The 22,475-nt window shown below is 43.7% G+C and overlaps 1 protein-coding gene across 1 annotated transcript in view; it reads left to right on the top strand.

Annotated features, from left to right (window-relative positions):
- Positions 1-7,860: 7,860 nt before the first annotated feature.
- HSF4 (heat shock transcription factor 4) overlaps positions 7,861-22,475 on the top strand; it is a 105,503-nt gene continuing 90,888 nt past the window's right edge. Inside the window, exon 1 of the mRNA XM_089692844.1 lies at positions 7,861-7,983. Within this exon, the coding sequence (XP_089548970.1) occupies positions 7,861-7,983 (123 nt within the window). The remainder of the gene's footprint in view (positions 7,984-22,475) is intronic.

Genomic DNA, 22,475 nt, shown 5'->3' with positions numbered 1-22,475 from the left:
TGACCTAGGGTGGGTCATAGTAGGAGAAGTTTGTCGAGGAGCAGTACATCGGCCTGACAGTGTCAATACGTCAAAGACATCTGTGCTACTGAATGGACGCACATCCCTTCTAAGTCCATGCCAAAACAGCTTTGTTGTGAAAGAAACCCTTAACATCCCAAAACCATACTGTGACTTTCCTTCTAGTTACAATAGAGACATTAGTAGTGGCATGGAGTCTGACACTTTAGGGAACTCAGTATTCCAGAGAACAAAAGATGACGACAAACAAGCAATGTCTATAGATGATCGAGCTTTTCTCCATATCATGGATAAAGAGACTTTCCAAGATGAAAACAACAATTGGGTAGCTCCCTTACCCTTTCGCACACCAAGGTGTTACTTACCCAGTAACAGAGAGCAGGCCTTGAAGCGCCTGAACACACTATGTAAAACCTTGAAAAGAAAGCCTGAAGTGAAAAAAGACTTTACAGAATTCATCAAAAGGATGCTTGATAATAATCATGCTGAAGTAGCACCGTCACTGGATGAAGGTAAAGAACACTGGTATCTGCCGATGTTTGGCGTTTACCATCCACACAAGCCAGACCAAATAAGAGTTGTGTTCGATTCCAGTGCTCAACATGGAGGTGTTTCATTGAATGATGTACTACTGAGTGGCCCAGATCTAAATAACACACTTTTGGGAGTCCTCTTACGCTTCAGGAAAGAGCCTATTGCTTTCACAGGTGATGTGCAACAGATGTTTTATTGTTTCCTAGTGAGAGAGGACCATCGTGACTACCTGCGTTTCCTGTGGTACAAGGATAATGACATAGCTAAAGAGGTGACAGAGTACAGAATGAGAGTACATGTTTTTGGTAACAGCCCGTCTCCTGCTGTTGCCATATACTGCATGCGCAAAGCTGCCCAGAAAGGTGCAGAATGTTATGGTCAAGATGCCAAACACTTTGTGATGAGACATTTCTATGTAGACGATGGACTTGCTTCAGCTAACACACCTGAAGGAGCAGTCGACATTCTCAACAAAGCAAAACAGATGCTGGCGGAGTCTAATCTGCGACTACATAAGATTGCCTCTAACAGCAAACAAGTCATGGAAGCTTTCACCGCAGAAGATAGAGCTAAAGATCTCAAAGACCTGTGCCTGGGAACAGACACCCTTCCTTTACAGAAGAGTTTAGGCCTAAGCTGGGATCTAGATAAAGACTGCTTTGTGTTTCAGGTTTCTTTAGCAGAAAAGCCATTCACAAGAAGAGGGATCCTATCCACTGGGAACAGTCTTTATGATCCTCTCGGGTTTGTAGCACCAGTCACCATAAAAGGTAAGGCCTTAGTTCGTGAACTGTCAAGTGGAGAAAGTGAGTGGGATGCCTTACTTCCACAAGAGAGACTCCATGAGTGGGTCCAATGGACAGAGTCTTTACAAGCTTTACAATGTCTTCAAATTTCCAGATGTTATGTTCTTGTTTCATTGTCACAGGCCTGCAAGAGAGAACTGTACATCTTTTCAGATGCCTCCGTTATAGCAATAGGTGCAGTCGCTTACTTGAAGGTAAGTGATGCAGGAAATGTCTGTCATGTTGGATTCGTAATGGGAAAATCCAAACTGAGCCCTAGGCCGGCACATACAATTCCACGCCTAGAGTTATGTGCAGCTGTACTAGCGGTTGAACTGTATGAGCTAGTGAGAGACGAGATAGACCTGAGCCTAGATGCTGTGAAATTCTTTACAGACAGTAAAACAGTTTTAGGCTATATCTGCAACACTACAAAGAGATTCTTCTTGTATGTCTCCAATCGGGTGAATAGGATCAGACAAACAACCTGTCCAAAGCAGTGGTTCTACGTACCCTCAGAACAAAATCCTGCAGATTATGCTACCAGGCCTACACAGATAGCTTGCCTTCAGAACTCTATATGGTTCTCCGGTCCACCTTTTCTGTATCAGACAGCTGTAGATAGTCCTGATGACAACAATGTTTATCCTCTAGTGGATCCTGAAGCTGATCCTGAAATTAGGTCAGAAGTAGTAAACTTCAGTACTAAAGCCTTTGACACCAGACTACGGACGCATTGTTTCGAAAGATTTTCCAACTGGAAGAGACTAAGCAGGGTTATAGCAAAATTAATTCATGTTGCCAAAAGCTTCCAAAAGAAAACGAATGATGATCAACCCGGAAGCTGGGGAGTTTTCCATGAAAGAGTCAGTTTAGAAGAACTTTCACAGGCCAAAACAGTTATAATTTCTTCTGTACAACACGCATGTTTCAGACAAGAATATGACTGTATTGAACAACAAAGGACACTTCCAAAACAGAGCCGTCTTACAAAACTGAGTCCCTTTGTAGATCAAGATGGACTGTTGAGAGTGGGTGGCCGTTTATCCTTTGCCACGCTGCCAGATGAGGAGAAGCATCCTGTCATCATTCCTCATGATCACCACATTGCTACATTGATCGTAAGATATTATCACAACCAGATAGTTCACCAAGGGCGCCACATAACAGAAGGTGCAATCAGAGCTGCAGGTTTCTGGATTCTTGGTGGAAAACGTTTAGTGTCTGCAATTATTCACAAATGTGTCGTGTGCCGTAAGCTCAGAGGGAGATTGGAAAGCCAAAAGATGGCAGAGTTGCCAAAAGATAGAGTCAATCCTGAACCTCCCTTCACTAGTGTGGGTGTTGATGTGTTTGGCCCCTGGGCAGTTGTAACACGACGAACTAGAGGAGGCAGTGCTGACAGCAAACGCTGGTCTGTTCTTTTCACATGTCTTTCTACAAGAGCAGTGCATATAGAATTGGTTGAGTCCATGTCGGCATCCAGTTTCATTAACGCTCTAAGAAGATTCTTTTCTATTCGTGGTCCAGCTAAGTTGATTCGCTCTGATAGAGGTACTAACTTTGTAGGAGCATGCAAAGAGCTGCATATATGCTCAAATGATGCAGAACTTCTAGACTATCTTGAAGACAAAGGATGCACATGGATCTTTAACACTCCACACTCATCTCACATGGGAGGTGCCTGGGAGAGATTAATAGGTGTAGCTAGGCGCATTTTAGATGCAATGTTACTCCAAGCTAAACCTACTCGTTTGACTCAAGAGACTTTGAGTACTTTCATGGCAGAAGTTATGGCTATCATTAATGCAAGACCTTTGGTACCACTATCTACAGATCCTGATAATCCTACAGTTCTTACGCCTGCCATGCTCTTGACCCAAAAGGTAGACTCTTTATCGGCCCCTTATGGGGACTTTAGTACAACAGAACTTCATGTAAAGCAATGGAAACAAGTCCAATGCCTGGCTGATACGTTTTGGAAGAGATGGAGGAGAGAATACCTGTGTACCTTACAAAGTCGCAAGAAATGGACTGAGACCAGTCCCAACGTCAAAGATGGAAATGTTGTTTTATTGAAAGATAGTCAAGAAAGCAGAAACAACTGGCCTGTGGGAATTGTCACAAATACATTGCCAAGTAAAGATGGTAATGTCAGAAAGGTTGAAGTCAAAGTGACAAAACAAGGGACTGCTAAAGTGTATACTAGACCAGTTTCAGATGTCATTGTTCTCCTTTGAATAGCATTTCTGTTGTGTAGTTGGCACAATACATAGCAGAGAGCTCCTCACTGATTGCGTTCAGGCGAGACATTCGCCATTGAGTTAACTTCCATCCTGTGGATTACAATTGGGGTTGGAGATAGTTTGGCCTTGGGCGGCTACTCCAATCCGAAGATGGGTTTATGGACTAAACTATTTCTTCATGTGGGACATAAGCTTGAAGTACCATAGCCAAAAGACCCTGATATGTTGTGGACTCATGTTTTAGTTTATGTTACCAATCTAGGCCGAAATGTATTTTCTTATGTGTTTTCCCTGTACAGTAGATATGCATGGGCAGTGATATAATATATTATATCAGGCAGGGAGTGTGTTGCCTTCACAGGCTAATTGAATTGAAGTTACTTATATGGGACATGTATTGAACCACGGCCATCTAGTGGCAGACATGTATGGCAGGTCTCCTCTGCATATGTAAGCTCTCAGACAGGAAGTGACTCTTGGTTTAGGAAGCTCGTCAGCCATTTTAGACTTCTATTCACTGGGGATGCAGTGTGCTTGCTTCTCTCCCAAGGGGCCTGAGACATCATCACCTGTAAGTGCCTTTCTTCTGTGTCATCTGTCATTTATGTTACACTAGTTATTCTATGTATACTGATATGCTGTTATTGTATTGTGTTTCAGTTTCACCTATAAAATAAAGTTGGATTCTTTGGTAGACAACACAAGCAGTGGGCTTCTGTTTGCTGGAGATTCTGACAAGGGTTTAGCTGTCCGTTTAGAGCCACACATAGTCAGTGTTTTGAGAACGGAACAAGCACATATATTTTTCTTAATTGCACGCAAACGTGCGGCCACATCCCCACAGCCTACATGAGAGTGGCAACTCTGCTCTGAGTTCAGGAGCAGTGCAGCATTGTTGCCACCCCATCACAGGACAATGCATTAGGTGGACCTCACTGGCAGGACCAGCAGCTATTTGTGGGGCTTTGCAGAGAAACAAAGAAAAAAACTGCAAGTGCAGATTCCTTCACATTTAAGCGCTGCAGCACACATTTTATTTTAATGCCATAGATCTACTTCCAGGTTTTCACTTGTTATATAAAATGATTTTGCATTGTGAAGACATGGACCTCTGGTTACTGCTCTACACTCCATCACCACCCTTGAATGAATCGGGTACCAATCTACAAAGCTGACGGCTCTTACATTTCCAGAAACACGCATTATGCTGGCCATACACACAGTTTTCAGGCATTTGCAATGTTCAATCAGCTTAGAAGAACTACATCAGATAATCAATGTATCCAAACAGATTGACACCAACTGAAACAATAATGGGCTTGTTCACAGTAGTGGTTAAAGCATGTTTTTAATACCCCCCTCCCCAACAGTTCCCCTTTAGCTGCAAGGGAATTGGCCGGGGGTGTACATATTATTATATTATTATACAGTATTATTATACAGTATTTATAAAGCGCCAATAGTTCGCTCAGCGCTGTACATTACAAAGGGGGACAGAACATGTGACAGAACAACAACAATACAATGCAAAACATGAGGGGATCGAGGGCCCTGCTCTTTTGAGCTTACAATCTAGGAGGGAGGGGGTGGTGGCACAGGAGGAGATAGCTGTGGGGGATGGAGTGGTAGGAAGAGTGGAGGAGGTCGGCAAGTTAGCAGGGGGTGGGGTAGGCTTCCCTGAAGAGATGGGTTTTCAGGGTGCGCCTAAAGGAGAGGAGAGTAGGTGATAATCTGATGGGTTGGGGCAGGGAGTTCCAGAGGATGGGTGACACCCTGGAGAAGTCCTGGAGGCGGGCATGGGAGGAGGAGACCAGGGAACTAGAGAGAAGGAGGTCTTGTGAGGAGCGGAGTGTGTGTGCTGGGCGGTACTTGGATATTAGGTCAGTGATGTAGTTCGGGGCAGTATGATGGACAGCTTTGTACGTCAGTGTTAGGATTTTGAATTTGATCCATTGCGCAATCGGAAGCCAGTGGAGGGATTGGCAGAGGGGGGTGGCGGAAACGGAGCGGTTGGAAAGGTGAATGAGTCTGGCAGCCATATCCAGGATGGACTGAAGCGGGGATAGCCAGCGGCGAGGCAGGCCAGTGAGGAGGGAGTTGCAGTAATCGAGTCGTACAGCCACAATGGTTTTGTGGTTGCTGAAGAAATTATACCCCTGACGCTTTTGACAAGTGAAAGGGGCCTCTCTGCAAACATCCCAAAACTGTATAAAATGCACACAGTTGCGGTGTACTAGTGCAGGGTTCAAGGGGTTAAATCATGCAGCAAAGAGGCAACACAGTGGGGGGGATTTACTAAAGCTGATGTACTCAAAATCTGGTGCACCTCTGCATGCTAGCCAATCAGATTCTGACCTCAGCTTGTTCAATTAAGCTTTGGCAATAAGTCCTCATGCACACGGGACGTTTTTACAGCGGCTGTTTTTGGCTTTTGACATTTTTTTCTACAGCCAGTAAACCTCCCAGCATGTTATCCTATGTGTCCATGCACACAGACTGTAATCAGCATTTTTTGGCTGGAAAAAACCCAGGACTAGTGGGTTTCTAGAGGAGTTTTTTAGCTGTAAAAATGCTCAAATGCTGAAAACACGGTAAAACAATGCAAACCGGCATTTATAGACTTTTTTTGGTAAAAAAAAGGCTAATAAACGCAAACACGGAAAAACGCAGCATTTTTCCACGTTTGCGCTTTTTAGCGTTTTTTTAACCAAAAAAACCAAACTTTTTTTGCTATGCAGAGCCATACAAAGCAGTATGCAGGAGCGGACGGGAGAGATCTGTATTGTTTACATACAGGCAGGGGCGGGCTGACCATTTGGAAACGGCACTGCCCGAGGGCCCGGGATCAGTAGGGGGCCCCATTAGATGCCCCTGGTACTGTTTTCATTGGCTTTTTTGAGTTGGGGCAAGGGCACAGGGGCCCCATGATCCCCTATTGCCCGGGGGCCCCGTGAGTTGTCAGTGCGCCCCTGCATACAGGTCTCTCCCCCATCGGTGATACACGGCAATCGCTGAGACCCAGTGATCGACAGGCAAGGCCAGTGATTCCCTGCCGGCACCCGGCAATCGCCGTGTATCATCGATGGGGGAGAGACCTGTATGTAAACAATACAGATCTCTCCCCTGTCAGCTCCTGCACACTGTTTTGTATTGCTCTGCAAAGCAGAGCAATACAAAGCAATGTGCACACACACAGCACACAGTTAACCCTTTAAATGCCCCAGATGTTAACCCCTTCCTACCCAGTGTCATTAGTACAGTGTCACTTGCTTGTTATCAGCACTGATCACTGTATTGGTGTCACTGGGGATGTCAGCGACAGTTAATCAGTTCCCCCCCAGTGTCTGAATGCCCGCCACAGTCCTGCAGTCCCGCTATAAGTCTCTGATCGCCGCCATTACTAGTATAAAAAAAAAAATTCCAGTATCTATACCACCATTTGAAGACGCTATAACTTTCACGCAAACAAATTAATTTACACGTATTGGGATTTTGTTTTAGCAAAGACATGTAGCAGAATACATTTTGGCCTAAATTTATGACATTTTTTATTTTTTTACTGGACATGTTTAATAGCAAAAAGTTCAAAATATTGTTTTTTTCTAAAAATTGTGATTTTTTAAAAATTTTAATACCGCACAAAATTAAAAACGCACAGGCGATCAAATACCACCGAAAGAAAGCTCTATTCGTGTGAAAAAAGGAAGTAAATGTCATTTGGGTGCAGCGCTGCATGAGCGCGCAATTAAAATAACGCAGCGCCGTAACGCAAAAACTGGCCTGGTCAGGAAGAGGGGGTAAATCCTCAGGAGGGCAAGTGCTTATCAAACCAAAAGGGAGCAAATATGAGAAGTTCATTGTTGGGGCTTACATAGTCGGCTAGTGGGCAATACACAAAGTCATGTGCTAGGATGTTGTATGGCAGGATGGATTTGTCATACACAGCTGTGTGATCTTATAGGACTGAAGTGTCTCTGCGATGTGCAGTGATCCGTTGCCTTTTGGTGGGTTTGTATGAGCCCTTTACATAATATTGTATGTTTGTTCAGAGCTTTGTATGAATACTGCATCACTGAGCATTGTTCTGTACTGGGGAGAGGGGGTCGGTGCCAGCAAATTAGTGCTGAGTGGTTCACAGTGTGACCTGGTGGTGTGAATCAGCTGCAGCCACTCTCATTGTGACACTGTGACCTCAGTACATGGGTTCCTCTCGTCTCTCCCTATCCCCGTACCATCTCATAGGCATGGAGTTTGAGTAGCACACATCGGTCACCATGCAGGAATCTGCTAATTCCCTGGCAATGGACGGGTACTGCAGCAATGTGCCAGCCTTCCTCACCAAGCTGTGGACACTGGTAGAAGACCCCGAAACCAACCATCTTATCTGCTGGAGCGTGGTGAGTTTCCATGGATGAGGCCCAGCTCAAGAGGTTCAGAAGTGTAGGGATCAGGGGCAGACTGACCATTTGGAAACTCGGGCACTGCCCGAGGGCCCGGGGTCAGTAGGGGGCCCCATGAGATGCCCCTGGTACCTTTTTCATAGGCTTTTTTGAGTTTGGGCAAGGACACAGGGACCCCATGATCCCCTATTGCCTGGGGGCCCCATGAGTTGTCAGTCCACCCCTGGTAGAGATGGTGGAGGGATTCTGTAAGTCTTTATATACACAAAGGGCTTAGTATCATACCCACAGATGGAAAAAGAACTGAACTATCATATTTGATTTTCTGTTTCACTTTCATAAGTACACCTGCAGCTAAGAAAGATACCCATTTGGCTATTCAAGGAAATACATTGATTATGAACTAATATTTTACATTATGATATACATTAATATTGTTATTATTATACAGGATTTATATAGTGACAACAGTTTGCTCAGCACTTTACAATATAACGGGAGACAATACAGCAACGACCCAGTTCAATACAAGAGGGTTAGGAGGACCTGATCCTTGGAGCTTACAATATAAGAGATACATTAAGTGGTTAGCACTTCACTAGGGTCATTGGTTCGAATTCCAACCATGACACCACCTGCCTGGAGTTTGCATGTTCTCCCTGTGCCTGCGTGGGTTGTCTCTGCGTACTCCATTTTCCTCCCACACTCCAAAGACATGCTGGTAGGTAAATTGACTCCTGTCTAAATTGGCCCTAGTATGTGATGCATCGAAAAATACACAGATTTAAAAAGTCTTGTTAGTAATGAACTTTGTTTTGTATCACAATACTAATTTTAGGTTTATAATAAATAGAGGAAGTTCTAGAATAAAATGTACCCTTTCTATCTACACTAGGAGCCATATTTATAAAAACATAGTAATATAAGTCAGTGTGGCACTATAAGAACTGCATAATATAAAAACTAAATCTTAAAGTGTTACTAAAACCACAACAGTAAAATCAGCCTGTATATTTAATTATTACAGGTACTTATATAGCGCTGTCAATTTTACACAGTGCTTTACACAGTGGCTAAGTGGTTAGCACTTCTGCCTGGCAGTACTAAGGTCATTGGTTCAAATCTCAACCACAGCACCACCTGCCTGGAGTTTTCATGTTCTCCCTGTGCCTGCGTGGGTTTCCTCCGGGTACTCCGCTTTCCTTCCACACTCCAAAGACATGCTGGTAGGTGAATTGGCTCCTGTCCAAATTGGCCCTAGTATGTGTATGTATGAATGTGAGTTAGGGACCTTAGATTGTTAGCTCCTTGAGGGTTAGGGACTGATGTGAATGTACAATATATATGTAAAGCGCTGTGCTATACAAGTACCAGTAATAATACCTGAACTTTGCTCTTTTTGTACATTTTACATTTGGCTTTTGTTGCCTACATTTAAATTCTTATGGTTAGCACTTTGCTAAAGTCATCGGTTCGAATCCCAACTATGACACCATCTGCCTGGTGTTTGCATGCTCTCCCTGTGCCTGCGTGGGTTTCCTCTGCGTACTCCGTTTTCCTCCCACAATCCAAAGACATGCTGATAGGTTAATTGGCTCCTGTCTAAATTGGCCCTAGTATGTATATGTATGAATGTGAGTTAGGGACCTTAGATTGTACGTTCCTTGAGGGTTAATGACTGATGTGATTGTACAATATATATGTAAAGCGCTGCGCTATACAAGTACCAATCATAATACCTGAACTTTGCTCATTTTGTGTATTTTATATTTGACTTTTGTTGCCTACATTTAAATTGTTATGGTTAGCACTTCACTAAGGTCATCGGTTCGAATCCCAACCATGACACCACCTGCCTGGAGGTGGTGTCATGGTTGGGATTCGAACCATGTGCCTGCGTGGGTTCCTCTGCGTACTCCATTTTCCTCCCACACTCCAAAGACATGCTGGTAGGTGAATTGGTTCCTCTCTAAATTGTTCCTAGTATGTGTATGTGTGAATGTGAGTTAGGGACCTTAGATTGTAAGCTGCTTGAGGGTTAGGGACTGATGTGAATGTACAATATATATATATAAATAAAGCGCTACATCAAAGTACCAATAATAATATAATAATAATGCCCATAAATTCTACCTGAACTTTGCTCTTTTTTGTGTATTTTACATTTGACTTTTGTTGCCTACATTTACATTATTCTCATTAGAGATCATCTTAGAAAAAAATATTTATTAACAAAATTGTTATAGGATATTTAATAATGAAGGATGACAACACATTTTATCCTGAAGGTTCATTAGCATATAATTGTAACCCCTTTTCCATATTAATGCATTATGAGCTATCTAGTCATAATAATAAAAAAATCATATTTAACAGGCACACATATTACAATGCCACGTCTTTATGGATTCAATGGTGGAAACAGCCAAAGTTATTGATGCAAAAACTCTTGTGAACCCCTGTATTTAGTATTTAGCGGGTCTGCAATACTGGCAGATAACCTTGGTACAGTCCAATCCTGTATACAAAACTGTTACAGCTTGTCTATATCATTGGGATGTCTTATCATGCCTCAGCATTTCATTGGCACTGAGGTCAGTACTCTAGTTTTATTTATTTCAGGTACATATATAGCGCTGTCAATTTACACAGCGCTTTACACACATATATATTGAACATTCACATCAGTCCCTAACCCTCAAGGGGTGTACAATCTAAGGTCCAAAACTCACATTCATACATACACATATTAGGGCCAATTTAGACAGGATCCAATTAACCTACCAGCATGTCTTTGGAGCGTAGGAGGAAACTGGAGCACCCGGAGGAAACCCACACAAGCACAGGGAGAACATGCAAACTTCATGCAGGAGGCGCCATGGTCAGGAATCGAACTCATGACCCATTTACTTTAAGGCAGACGTGCTAACCACTACGTTTTGAGCATTCTTTCTATTTGAGATGCTCTGTAGCTGACCTAATTCTATGTTTTGTAATATTATCATGTTGCCTGACTCTTCTGTTTGACTTTTGAAAGACAAATGTCCTGGCATTCTGTTGTAAAATGTTTTCAAAGAACTTGGAATTTATTAGCGATTGCAAGTTATCAGGCAGAAAAGCACACATCTATGTACTATCCAGGGGTGGACTGACAACTCATGGGGCCCCTGGGCAATAGGGGATCATGGGGCCCCTGTGTCCTTGCCCAAACTCAAAAAAGCCTATGAAAAAGGTACCGGGGGCATCTCATGGGGCCCTTACAGACCCCGGGCCCTCGGGCAGTGCCCGAGTTTCCAAATGGTCAGTCCACCCCTGGTACTATCTTTACCATGCTTCACAGTTGAGATGTGGTTATAGTGGTGGTGGTATCAAATGTATTGTTGCGTCTTAGCATAACACTGTGTACATTTATCATATGGTAGTGCTTTTTTTAATCTGTTCACTGATCATTGTCCCTCTAAAATGTTGTGAGACACCAAATTGGTAATAATTAGATTCCATGCACACGGGTGTTTTAATAACGCTGGTAACGTTAGCTGTGTAAAGTCACGTTAAAAACTTGCGTTTTTCTGCTTTTTTTACCATTTTTTCATTAGCATTTAGTGGTGTTTTTTATTGTTTTTTCTTTTTACCAAAAAAGTCCAAAAATGCCAGTTTGCGGCATTTTACTGTGTTTTTCAGCATTAGAGCAATTTTACAGCTATAAAACTCCTCTAGAAATCCACTAGTCCTGGGTTTTTTTCCAAGCCAAAAAAACATCCCTATCAAAAAACTTTGATTCCAGTCTATGTATGTATGGACACATAGGATAACATGCTGGGGGGTTCACTAGCTGTAGAAAAAAACATCAAAAGCCAAAAACAGCCGCTGTAAAAACGTCCCGTGTGCATGAGGACATAGAGCAGTTTTTTCTCTTAGGGCTCATGTACACTGCAGCTGATAAAGTCACGTTCAGGAGCTGTTCAGCATTTTTTCAGCAGCCCCTGAACTCACCCTAATGTTTTCCTATGTGTCCATGTACACTATGTCGTTTACAGTCCTTCACAGGCAGTTGAGTTTACAGTCGTTTTTTTGAACGCACCAAACTTGTGTTCAGGAGTAGATTTTACCGGCATTTCAAACGCCAATGCTTGTAAATGTGTGTAAATGCGGTTAACCGTGTTTATAAGCGTTTACGTTTAGAAGCGTTTTCTAACTGTTCCATGTCCAGATGTTGTCCAGAGCCTTTTTTCATCATCAGAAATGCATGCAAAGTGTTTTCCATGTATTCAAATGGACCCGGTACACCAGCGCAGTCAGTTCCAGGTTTCGTGTGAAGGAAAAAAATGGTAGAACGTGCCGCATTATGCTGATGATGGGATCCATAGTGAATACAACCAGAAAAGACAGGTCATCTCAACACATGCTGCTCTCTCTGCTTCTGCTCTCTCTATTCCTCTCAAAATGTCTGAAATAGTTAATTTTTTACTATTTTTTAGTGCATTCTGGGCATTTGAAAAGGTCTCCTGAGGTTATCTTTTAAAAACGCTTCTAGACGCAAACGCACATAAACGCGGTATGCAAACGCGGCTAAACTGACGTTTTTTAACGTACGTTTTACAGCAGTCAGTTTCCATCATTCAAAAGAGTTTTCCAAATGTCCCGTATACATGAGCCCTTATAGCAGCGGTTCTCAACCTGTGGGTCGCGACCCCTTTGGGGGTCGAACAACCCTTTCACAGGGGTCTCCTAAGACCATCGGAAAACACATATTTCCGATGGTCTTAGGAACCGAGACACCGCTCCTCTATCAGTCTCCAGGCGGGTCCGCCCACATGCAGATACGTCCACATTTCCCTGGACCGCGATGTATGCGCGGGATGACATGCCGCCCCTGTCATCTGGCCACATCCCCGGGATCACTCAACAGCTCTGCCTCCTCTCCAGTGATTGGCCGCCGGAACTGTAGCTCAGGAGAGGCACACAGGCGGCCAATCACCAGCGAGGAGGTGGAGCTTGGAGAGGAGGAGCCGAGCAGCAGCGCGAAGAGCAAAGAAGATCGAGCGAGGGAGCGGCCGGAGAAGGAAGACAGCTGACAGGTAAGCGTCTGTAGCGTGCAGATGGTGCTGCTGCAGCCAGGTATGCTGGCTGTAGATGGGAGAGGGAGGGAGCAAGCCCAGGCTGGAGCAGGAGTCAGCAAGGTAAATATCATTGGTGTCAGTGGGAGGAATAGTGCCCCATCATTGGTGTCATTAATACCAATGATGGGGCACTATTCCTCCCACTGACACCAATGATGGGGCACTATTTCCTCCCCCCCCCATTGACACCAACGATGGGGAACTATTCCTCCCCCCACTGACACCAACGATGGGGCACTGTTCCTCCCCCCACTGACACCAACGATGGGGCACTATTCCCACCCACACTAGTATCAATGATGGGGCACTATTCCCCCCCCCCCACTGACACCAATGATGGGGCACTATTCCTCCCACACTGACGCCAATGATGGGGCACTATTCCCCCCCCCCACTGACACCAATGATGGGGCACTATTCCTCCCACTGATACCAACGATGGGACACTACTCCTCTCACTGACACCAATGATGTGGCACTACTCCTCCCACTGCAAAATTACAGTTATGAAGTTGTAACGAAAATAATTTTAAGGTTGGGGGTCACCACAACATGAGGAACTGTATTAAGGGGTCGCAGCATTAGGAAGGTTGAGAACCACTGCCTTACAGAGAATTGGCTTTCTCTTTTGGTAACCCATGATAAGTAACATTGTTGTTCAGTTGTTTCTTTGGATTTATCCATGAACATGATGTCATCAAGAGCAAGATGTGTGCAGGCCCCTCATTACAACTCTGGGGTTCTTCTTCACTTGAGGGCTGTACGGCATGTGCTTGCATTGTTGTTTGACACCATTTCTAGAGTAGCGACTGTTTCGGACAAATTGTAAGCTTTCTGCTAGTCTGTGAATTAATGGAGGTCCAAATACTTAGAAATTCGTTTGAAACACAATTAATGGGATTGCTGCACTGAAATTTCTTTTGGTCAAGCCATATGGCAATTGAATTTGGTTGATTTTGCTATGGCAGGACAGATCAAAAGTAGTTCCTGAACTGCCTGGAATGCTAGACTCATTCATTGAAAAGTAATTGTTTAATCATGTTTTAACCAGATGTTTTTATTTGTTATTATGATTTATGAACTATTCATGTAGAAAAACTGGTTGACACATGGAAGAATTATTCCACCTGTGGATGTTGGGCTAGAAGCAAGGTTTAATTAACATTCTACTTCACACTTAGGCCGGCAATACATGGGTTGATTTCCGAATGATTTTTAGTTCGAAAATAAGACCTAAGAAAAATTGACCGATTTTCGCTCTGTTATTGGGGCAATGGCACCGGCTGATTTTCGTGGTTCCTCCCCATTTCGTTTATCGGGCATGTTGGAAAATTTGTGAACGATTTTCAAAATCATTGATGGCACCATCGGATTACAGAACGACGTTTTCGATTTTCGATAAAAAAATCAATCGGAATTTGACCAATGTGTGACCTGCTTAACATTGCTGTCTTAATGACTGGCCCACCCGCCATCCACACTCAGTATCATTGCCTAAAAAATGAAAAAAAAAAATCAGGTAATGGCGCAAACAGTGAAACATGAATTCCTCAAGGGATACACATCAGAAAATCGATATTAGTCCCTTGCAGGTACATCAGGGGTCAACCTCCACAAACATTCAGTGCAGCACCTCAGGAGACTAAAAAGACCTGTAGAGTAACAAAACAGACAGCAGATGGCGCGATCAAAGTGTAGTAAACATATATTGAAAAAAAAAAAAAGACAAATGGCAACTTAGGACCCTTGTACACGGGACACTTCTGAACGCTGGAAACGCTGGAAAAAGTAGGTTAAAAACATCTGTTTAGCTGCATTTGCATAACGTGTTTATGCCCATTTGCGTTTAGAAGCGTTTTTTAAAGATAAGCACAGGAGAACCTCCCAAATGCCCAGAATGCACTGAAAAGTGGTAAATTATTAACTATTTCAGACTGTTTCAGAGAAATACAGAGAGTAGAAGCAGAGACAGCAGTATGTGTTGAGATTAGCTTAGGTGTGAGTTGCTCATTAACATTTCTTTTGTTTCCAAGGGTGGGAAAGGTGTCTGGTGGAGGGAGTCATTAAGGTCACCTGGCAGGGGGTCTTCATGAGGAATTTGAGGTGTGAATGGTCATTAATCTATATTTTTTTTCCAAGGGTGGGAGAGGTCTGAGGTGTGAATTGGTCATTACAATGTGTGACAAGCTTGGTAGGAACATCCTGTGTTCAGTGTTTTGTCCATCTGAGTACCTTGAAAATGCTTTGCATGCATTTTTCATGATGAAAAAAGGCTCTGGACAGCATCAGGAACTGGAAGAGTTAAAAAAATGTTTTCAAATGCAAATGCTTATAAATGCGATTTGCCTCGTTTAGCAGCGTTTACAAGCGTTTTGGGTTTCAAACGCTGATAAAATCGACTGCTGAACGCAAGTTTTCTGAGTTAAAAAAACAACTGTAAACTCAAATGCCTGTAAACGAAGATGTGTACATGGACACATAGGAAAACATTAGGGAGAGTTCAGGGGCTGCTAAAAAAACGCAGAACATGTACATGAGCCCTTACATGCATCAGAAGAATACTGTCAACTGTATCTCAGTCTGGTGATCTGCTGCAGGAACCACAGTATCACATATGCAGGGAATCCAGTCCACAATGTGCAGCTAGAAGCACTGGCCTAGAGACAATCAGGATGCAGGGTAGCTTCTCTGACAGTATGGGAAGCAAGTCATAGGTGAGAAATACACAGCAGCATGCTATTGCTGGCAGGAGAGAGACCTGTGTTGTTTACACATACAGTTGCAAGAAAAAGTATGTGAACCCCTTGGGATTACGTGGAGTTTTGCATGAATTGGGCATAAAATGTGCTCTGAACGTCATCTAAGTCACAACAATAGAAGAACACAGTCTGCTGAACATAATACTACACAAACATTAGATGTTGCCATGGTTTAATTGCACATAACATGTAAACATTCACAGTGCAGGGAGGAAAAAGTATGTGAACCTTTGGACTTAATAACTGGTTGACCCTCCTTTGGCAGCAATAACCTCAACCAAACGTTTCCTGTAGTTGCAGATCAGACCTGCACAACGATCTGGAGTCATTTTGGACCACTCCTCTTCACAAAACTGTTTCAGTGTAGCAATATTCTTGGGATGTCTGGTGTGAATCGCTCTCTTAAGGTCATGCCACAGCATTTCAATCGGGTTGAGGTCAGGACTCTGACTGGGCCACTCCAGAAGGCGTATTCTGTGCTGTTGCAGCCATTGTTTTGTTGAATTGCTTGTATGCTTTGGGTCATTGTCCTGTTGCATCACCCATCCTCTGCGGAGCTTCAGTTGGCGGACAGATGGTTGTACGTTTTCCTGCAAAATGTCTTGATAAACTCTGGAATTCATTTTCCCATCAATGACAACAATCCGTCCAGGCCCTGAGGCAGCAAAGCAGCCCCAAACCGTGATGCTCCCTCCGCCATGTTTCACAGTGGGGATAAGGTTTTGATGTTGGTGTGCTGTGCCTTTTTTTCTCCACACATAGTGTTGTGTGTTCTTCCCAAACAACTCAATCTTGGTTTCATCTGTCCACAGTATATTTTGCCAGTAGTGCTGTGGAACATCCAGGTGCTCTTTTGCAAACTTCAAACGTGCTGCAATCTTCTTTTTGGACAGCAATGGCTTCCTCCGTGGTGTCCTCCCATGTACTCCATTCTTGTTTAATGTTTTCCTTATTGTAGATGTGTCAACAAAAATGTTAGCATGTGCCAGAGATTTCTGTAGGTCTTTAGCTGACACTCTGGGATTCTTCTTTACCTCATGCAGCATTCTGCGCTGTGCTCTTGCAGTCATTTTTACAGGACGACCACGCCTAGGGAGAGTAGCAACAGTGCTAAACTTTCTCCATTTGTAGACAGTCTGTCTTACCGTGGACACATGAACATGAAGGCTTTTGGAGATACTTTTGTAACCCTTTCCAGCTTCATGCAAGTCAACAATTCTTGATCGTAGGTCTTCTGAGAGCTCTTTTCTGCGAGGCATGGTTCACATCAGACAGTGCTTCTTGAAACCAGTAAACCCAAAACAGGTGTGTTTTTTAAGGACAGGACAGCTGTCAGCAACACATCCAATATCATCACACTGATTGGAGTCAAGGTTGGCTCACTCCTGGCTCCAATTAGCTCTGGGAGAAGTCATTAAGCTAGGGCCTCACATACTTTTTCCTCCCTGCACTGTGAATGTTTACATGTTATGTGCAATTAAACCATGGCAACATCTAATGTTTGTGTAGTATTATGTTCAGCAGACTGTGTTCTTCTATTGTTGTGACTTAGATGACGTTCAGAGCACATTTTATGCCCAATTCATGCAAAACTCCACGTAATCCCAAGGGGTTCACATACTTTTTCTTGCAACTGTAGGTCTCTCCCCTGTCAGTGTTTCTCGGCGACTGTCGGGTGCTGGTGCGCAGGGCCGTGGATAATGGGGTACCATCAGTCCTCCTGTACAGGGCCCAGGTCAGCAGGAGGGCCCAGGAATCTAGGTGAATTGGATGTCTGCAGGGAGGGTGATCGGCATGGGGGGGCAATTACTTTAACCGTTCCCCTGTATGGCTCTCTCTGCAGCAGCTGAAAGTTTGCTTCTTCTCCTCTCCCTCCCGCTAGCTTTCAGCTGCTGCAGAGAAAGCCATACTGGGGACTGGTTCCAGTAATTGCCCCCCCCCCCCATAGTACACCGATTTCCCTGCCTGTGCACCATACATTTCACCCTGCTGCCCGGGCCCCTCGATGTGCCCCCACCCCTGCAGTGCTGCTGGCTTCCCTCTTCTCGTTCCCACCGGCAGTTGCAAGCACACAATAGGATCCTTCAGGATGGAGAGTGGAGGAAGGGTCCGGTAAAATATGTCACATTTACCAGCCCCTTCCTTTCCTGAATGAGCACAATGAGTAATCAATACTGATCACCCATTGTGTTAATTAAAACTGAAGCATAGTAAACTTTTATTTCGGGGGGGGGGGGAGCCCTATCAGGTTGCCTGTATGGGGCCCCGTGGTTTCTAACAGCAGTCCTGCCGGCGGGGAATCTGGCTGGGACCTGGTGATCAACATCTGTAGCCCCCAATGGTGGAGCTGGTAGAGAGGCACGAGCCCCCTACCCAGAAATGCAAAATCATGTATATATTATTATTATTATTATACAGTATTTATAAAGCGCCAATAGTTCGCTCAGCGCTGTACATTACAAAGGGGACAGAACATGTGACAGAACAATACCAATACAATGCAAAACATGAGGGGATTGAGGGACCTGCTCTTTCGAGCTTACAATCTAGGAGGGAGGGGATGGTGGCACAGGAGGAGATAGCTGTGGGGGATGGAGTGGTAGGAAGAGTGGAGGAGGTCGGCAGGTTAGCAGGGGGTGGGGTAAACTTCCCTGAAGAGATGGGTTTTCAGGGTGCGCCTAAAGGAGAGAAGAGTAGGTGATAATCTGATGGGTTGGGGCAGGGAGTTCCAGAGGATGGGTGACACCCTGGAGAAGTCCTGGAGGCGGGCATGGGAGGAGGAGACCAGGGAACTAGAGAGAAAGAGGCCTTGTGAGGAGCGGAGTGTGCGTGCTGGGCGGTACTTGGATATTAGGTCAGTGATGTAGTTCGGGGCAGTATGGTGGACAGCTTTGTACGTCAGTGTTAGGATTTTGAATTTGATCCGTTGCACAATCGGAAGCCAGTGGAGGGATTGGCAGAGGGGGGTGGCGGAAACGGAGCGGTTGGAAAGGTGAATGAGTCTGGCAGCCGTATTCAGGATGGACTGAAGTGGGGACAGCCAGTGGAGAGGCAGGCTTTGCACAGCCCTGCCACCCTGTAGCAGTATATGCAGCAGCAGGGAAGCCATAAACAGCTTCACCCTACTTTATAATCTGTTAAAGTGTTACTAAACCCACAACAGTAAAATCATTCTGTATATGAAGTAAAGCATGCTTGTTATACTCACTGTGGAACCTAAGGGGTTAATCCTCTGCAATGTGTCAGAAAGCTTCTCTGATCCTCCTCTTCTTCTACTGTCCCCAATCCATCTGCTGATAGTACAGAGCCTTGGGGGCAAGCTGCACATGCTCAGTTTGGTGTGTATTGCTGGAAAGTTTTTTTTTGTTTCTTGGGAGAGTGCATGTGATCAGCAGTTTATATTTACTAAAAAAATTGCATTTCCATGTTCTGTGTACTGTGGGAGGCCAGATATAGTGAATGCAGGGTGCTGGGTTTAGTAAAACTTTAACATTGTTCTGTACTGTATGTTTACCCATTGCCATTCTGACCCTCTTGGCATTGTTATTCCCACTGTAATGTATCCAAATGTATCCTCTGTGAGCAGGCAAAACAAATTTCCTTTATTTCTTATGGGATTCATATGCAACTGTAGGTCATAACAGAATGGCACAATCATAAAACCAATGAAATGCCCCCTGTTAAATCCTTGCAGGTGGTATAGCTGGCCATTCCTCTTGACAAAATGCCTCCAGGTCATGCAAAGTCTTTGGTCGTATTGCATGAACCGCACGTTTGAGATCTCCCCAAAGTGACTCAACGATATTAACCACTTGCCCTCCAGAGGATTTACCCCCCCCCTTCCTGACCGGACCATTTTCTGCGATAAATATACAGCAATCCCCAGCGCACAGGAACAACCCCAAAAATTTACACTTAGGTAGTAGAATGCAGCTGCGCACAGGTAATTAACACCCAATTAAAAAAACAAATAAACAGTGCAAAGCAACACCTCAAACAATGCCTTAAATATAGTGTGAAAATCAATAAACATATGAGATACTCAAATTAATTAATTAAAGTGACCTTTCAAAGGAAAATTCCTTTTCAAAAATTATCATTCATATTATAGTGTCCAAATAAAAGAAAAAAAGTCCTTTCTCCCCAATAGATTGTGAAAAAACAAATATCCAAACGAAATAATGCTTCCACCAATCACCAATTGGTGAAAAACCAACATCAACCGCACTCACCAGATGATGGTGAGTATTGCGCCTTTTAGGATGTTATGGGCTCCTAGACTGCCACAGATTCCTGACAGGTCTGACCTTGTAATATGGGATATGAGCAGGGGCAGATTGACCATTCGAGCACTCGGGCACTGCTCGAGGGCCAGGGGTCAGTAAGGGGCCCCATGAAATGCCCCTGGTACCTTTTTCATAGGCTTTATTGAGTTTGGGCAATGACACAGGGGCCCCATGATCCCCTATTGCCCGGGGGCCCCATGAGTTGTCAGTCCACCCCTGATAGACCCCCTTTATAAACTATCAGGGCTCCTACCCACCATATAGGATATAAGATATTTTCTTCCACTCGCTCCTGCCTTCTCCTCCCACCAAACTCCACAGCAGTGCAAGGGAAAAAATATATAAAAGTGTAATACTGCATTTTCTGCGATGCGTTACTTTAACTGACAATTGCGTGGTCATGCAACACTGCACCTAAATGAAATTTGTGTCTTTTTTTTCCCCACAAATGGAGCTTTCTTTCGGTGATAATTGATTGCAGTTTTTTATTTTTTGCACTATAAACAAAAGAAGACCGACAATTTTGAAAAAAAAAACACAATTTTTGACTTTTTGCTATAATGTCCAGTAAAAAAATTTTAAAAATCAAATTTCTAAATAAATTTAGGCCAAAATGTATTCTGTGACATGTCTTTGCTAAAATAATCCCATAATTGGTTTATGTGAAAGTTATAGTGTTTACAAATGGAGGTATAGATAGTGGGACTTTTTTTTATAGATCAGTGACTTATAACGGGACTGCGGTGGGCATTCTGACACTGGGGGGGACCTGACTTGGTGTCACTGACATCCTCAGTGACACCAATACAGCGATCAGTGCTAACAAAAAGCACTGACACTGTACTAATGGCACTGGGCAGGAAGGGGTTAACATGTGGGGAGATCAAAAGGTTAACTGTGTGCTGTATGTGTGCTTCACTTTAAGCAAATCCAACACAACAAACACTTTACTCCTGCGCTAGGAAAGGACTCAGTAGACCCAATAGGAATGTTCTGGAATTTTCTGAAGTATGCACTGCTTGCTGCCCTCAACAGACCGGGGTGGTCCAAATACACTGGATAGAAAGGCACAAGGTCGGTGTGCCCTTTTTCTGTTTTTCCATTTGTATCCTTCACTTTAAGCACACTGCTTTGCATGGTTCTGCTATGCAGAGCCATACAAAGCAGTGTGCAGGAGCTGACAGGAGAGATCTGTACTGTTTACATACAGGTGTCTCCCCCGTCATAGATACTCGGCAATCACCGGGTGCAGGCGAGTATTCACTGGGTGCTGGCGAATGGCGGCGCAGGTAAGGTGCGTGCATGACCCCTGCCCGGAACTGCAAATCACATATATATATATATATATATATATATATATATATATATATATACATGATTGTGCGCACCCCTACCGCCCTGTAGCAGTACTTCTGCTATAGGCAGTGGGAAAGCAGTTAAAGGATAAGTTACCTTTTTGAAAAAAAAAATGCACATTTTTTGCAGGTAAAAAAAAATGTGCATTTATTATTTTTTTTCAAAGGAGCCTGCAGAGCGATCAGCAGAGCACAAGTGCAATCTCAGGCTCCTGCAGACACTCAGCATAGCTGTCTGCCCATACCTCACACAGACAGGCAGTTATTTGAGAGTAGGAAGATCCACGAACTATGAGAGCGCTTACATTGAGAACTACAAGGCGTCAGCTACAATGGCTGATGGTACTTGTAGGCATTCATTCACAGGAAACTGAATGAATGATGTGGCCATGTGTGCAGAAAAGATCCCTTGCCCACTGTCACAGAGAGGAGAAATTGGGGAGGGGGGAGAGGCTGGTTACATGTTCCACCCTAAAAATGGGGGGAACATGTAACATGTTCCAAAGGTGAGCTTATCCTCTAAGTAACTTAAACTGCATGTTTTGGGGCTAGAAATGTGCTTTTTGGAAGCACAGATGGGGCCGATAATGTAAGTATCACTATGTTTACCTGATTTGAGAGTAGAAATATTAACTGTAATGTTCTCTTTGCTACAAAAAATCCCACCCACCTTCTTAAACAGCTAAACAGACATGTGCAGAAGAGGATAATGTGTTTTGTTTTGGATCGATCTGTTAATTTACTAATTCTGTTTTGTTGCATTTGTAACAAAATTAATTTCACTTTATTTTGTTTGTTCGTTTTCAACCGGATTTAAAATTTTCCAATAAATTTGAATGAAAAATATCAAATCACTCCGAATTTGTTGTGAAGAATAGCTGATTCTATTTGATATTCGAATTTTGGAAGGTGTGCATCTACCACTGACCACTTTTCCACTAACCATCAATGTAAAGGGTCACTACACTA

Source organism: Staurois parvus, unplaced genomic scaffold, assembly GCF_062004578.1.
Source record: "Staurois parvus isolate SC_StPar_1 unplaced genomic scaffold, SC_StPar_1.0 ptg000607l, whole genome shotgun sequence".
In the NCBI taxonomy this organism is placed as follows: domain Eukaryota; kingdom Metazoa; phylum Chordata; class Amphibia; order Anura; family Ranidae; genus Staurois; species Staurois parvus.
The sequence above is the reverse complement of the archived record's forward strand: the minus strand, read 5'-3'. Positions and strand labels throughout refer to the sequence as shown.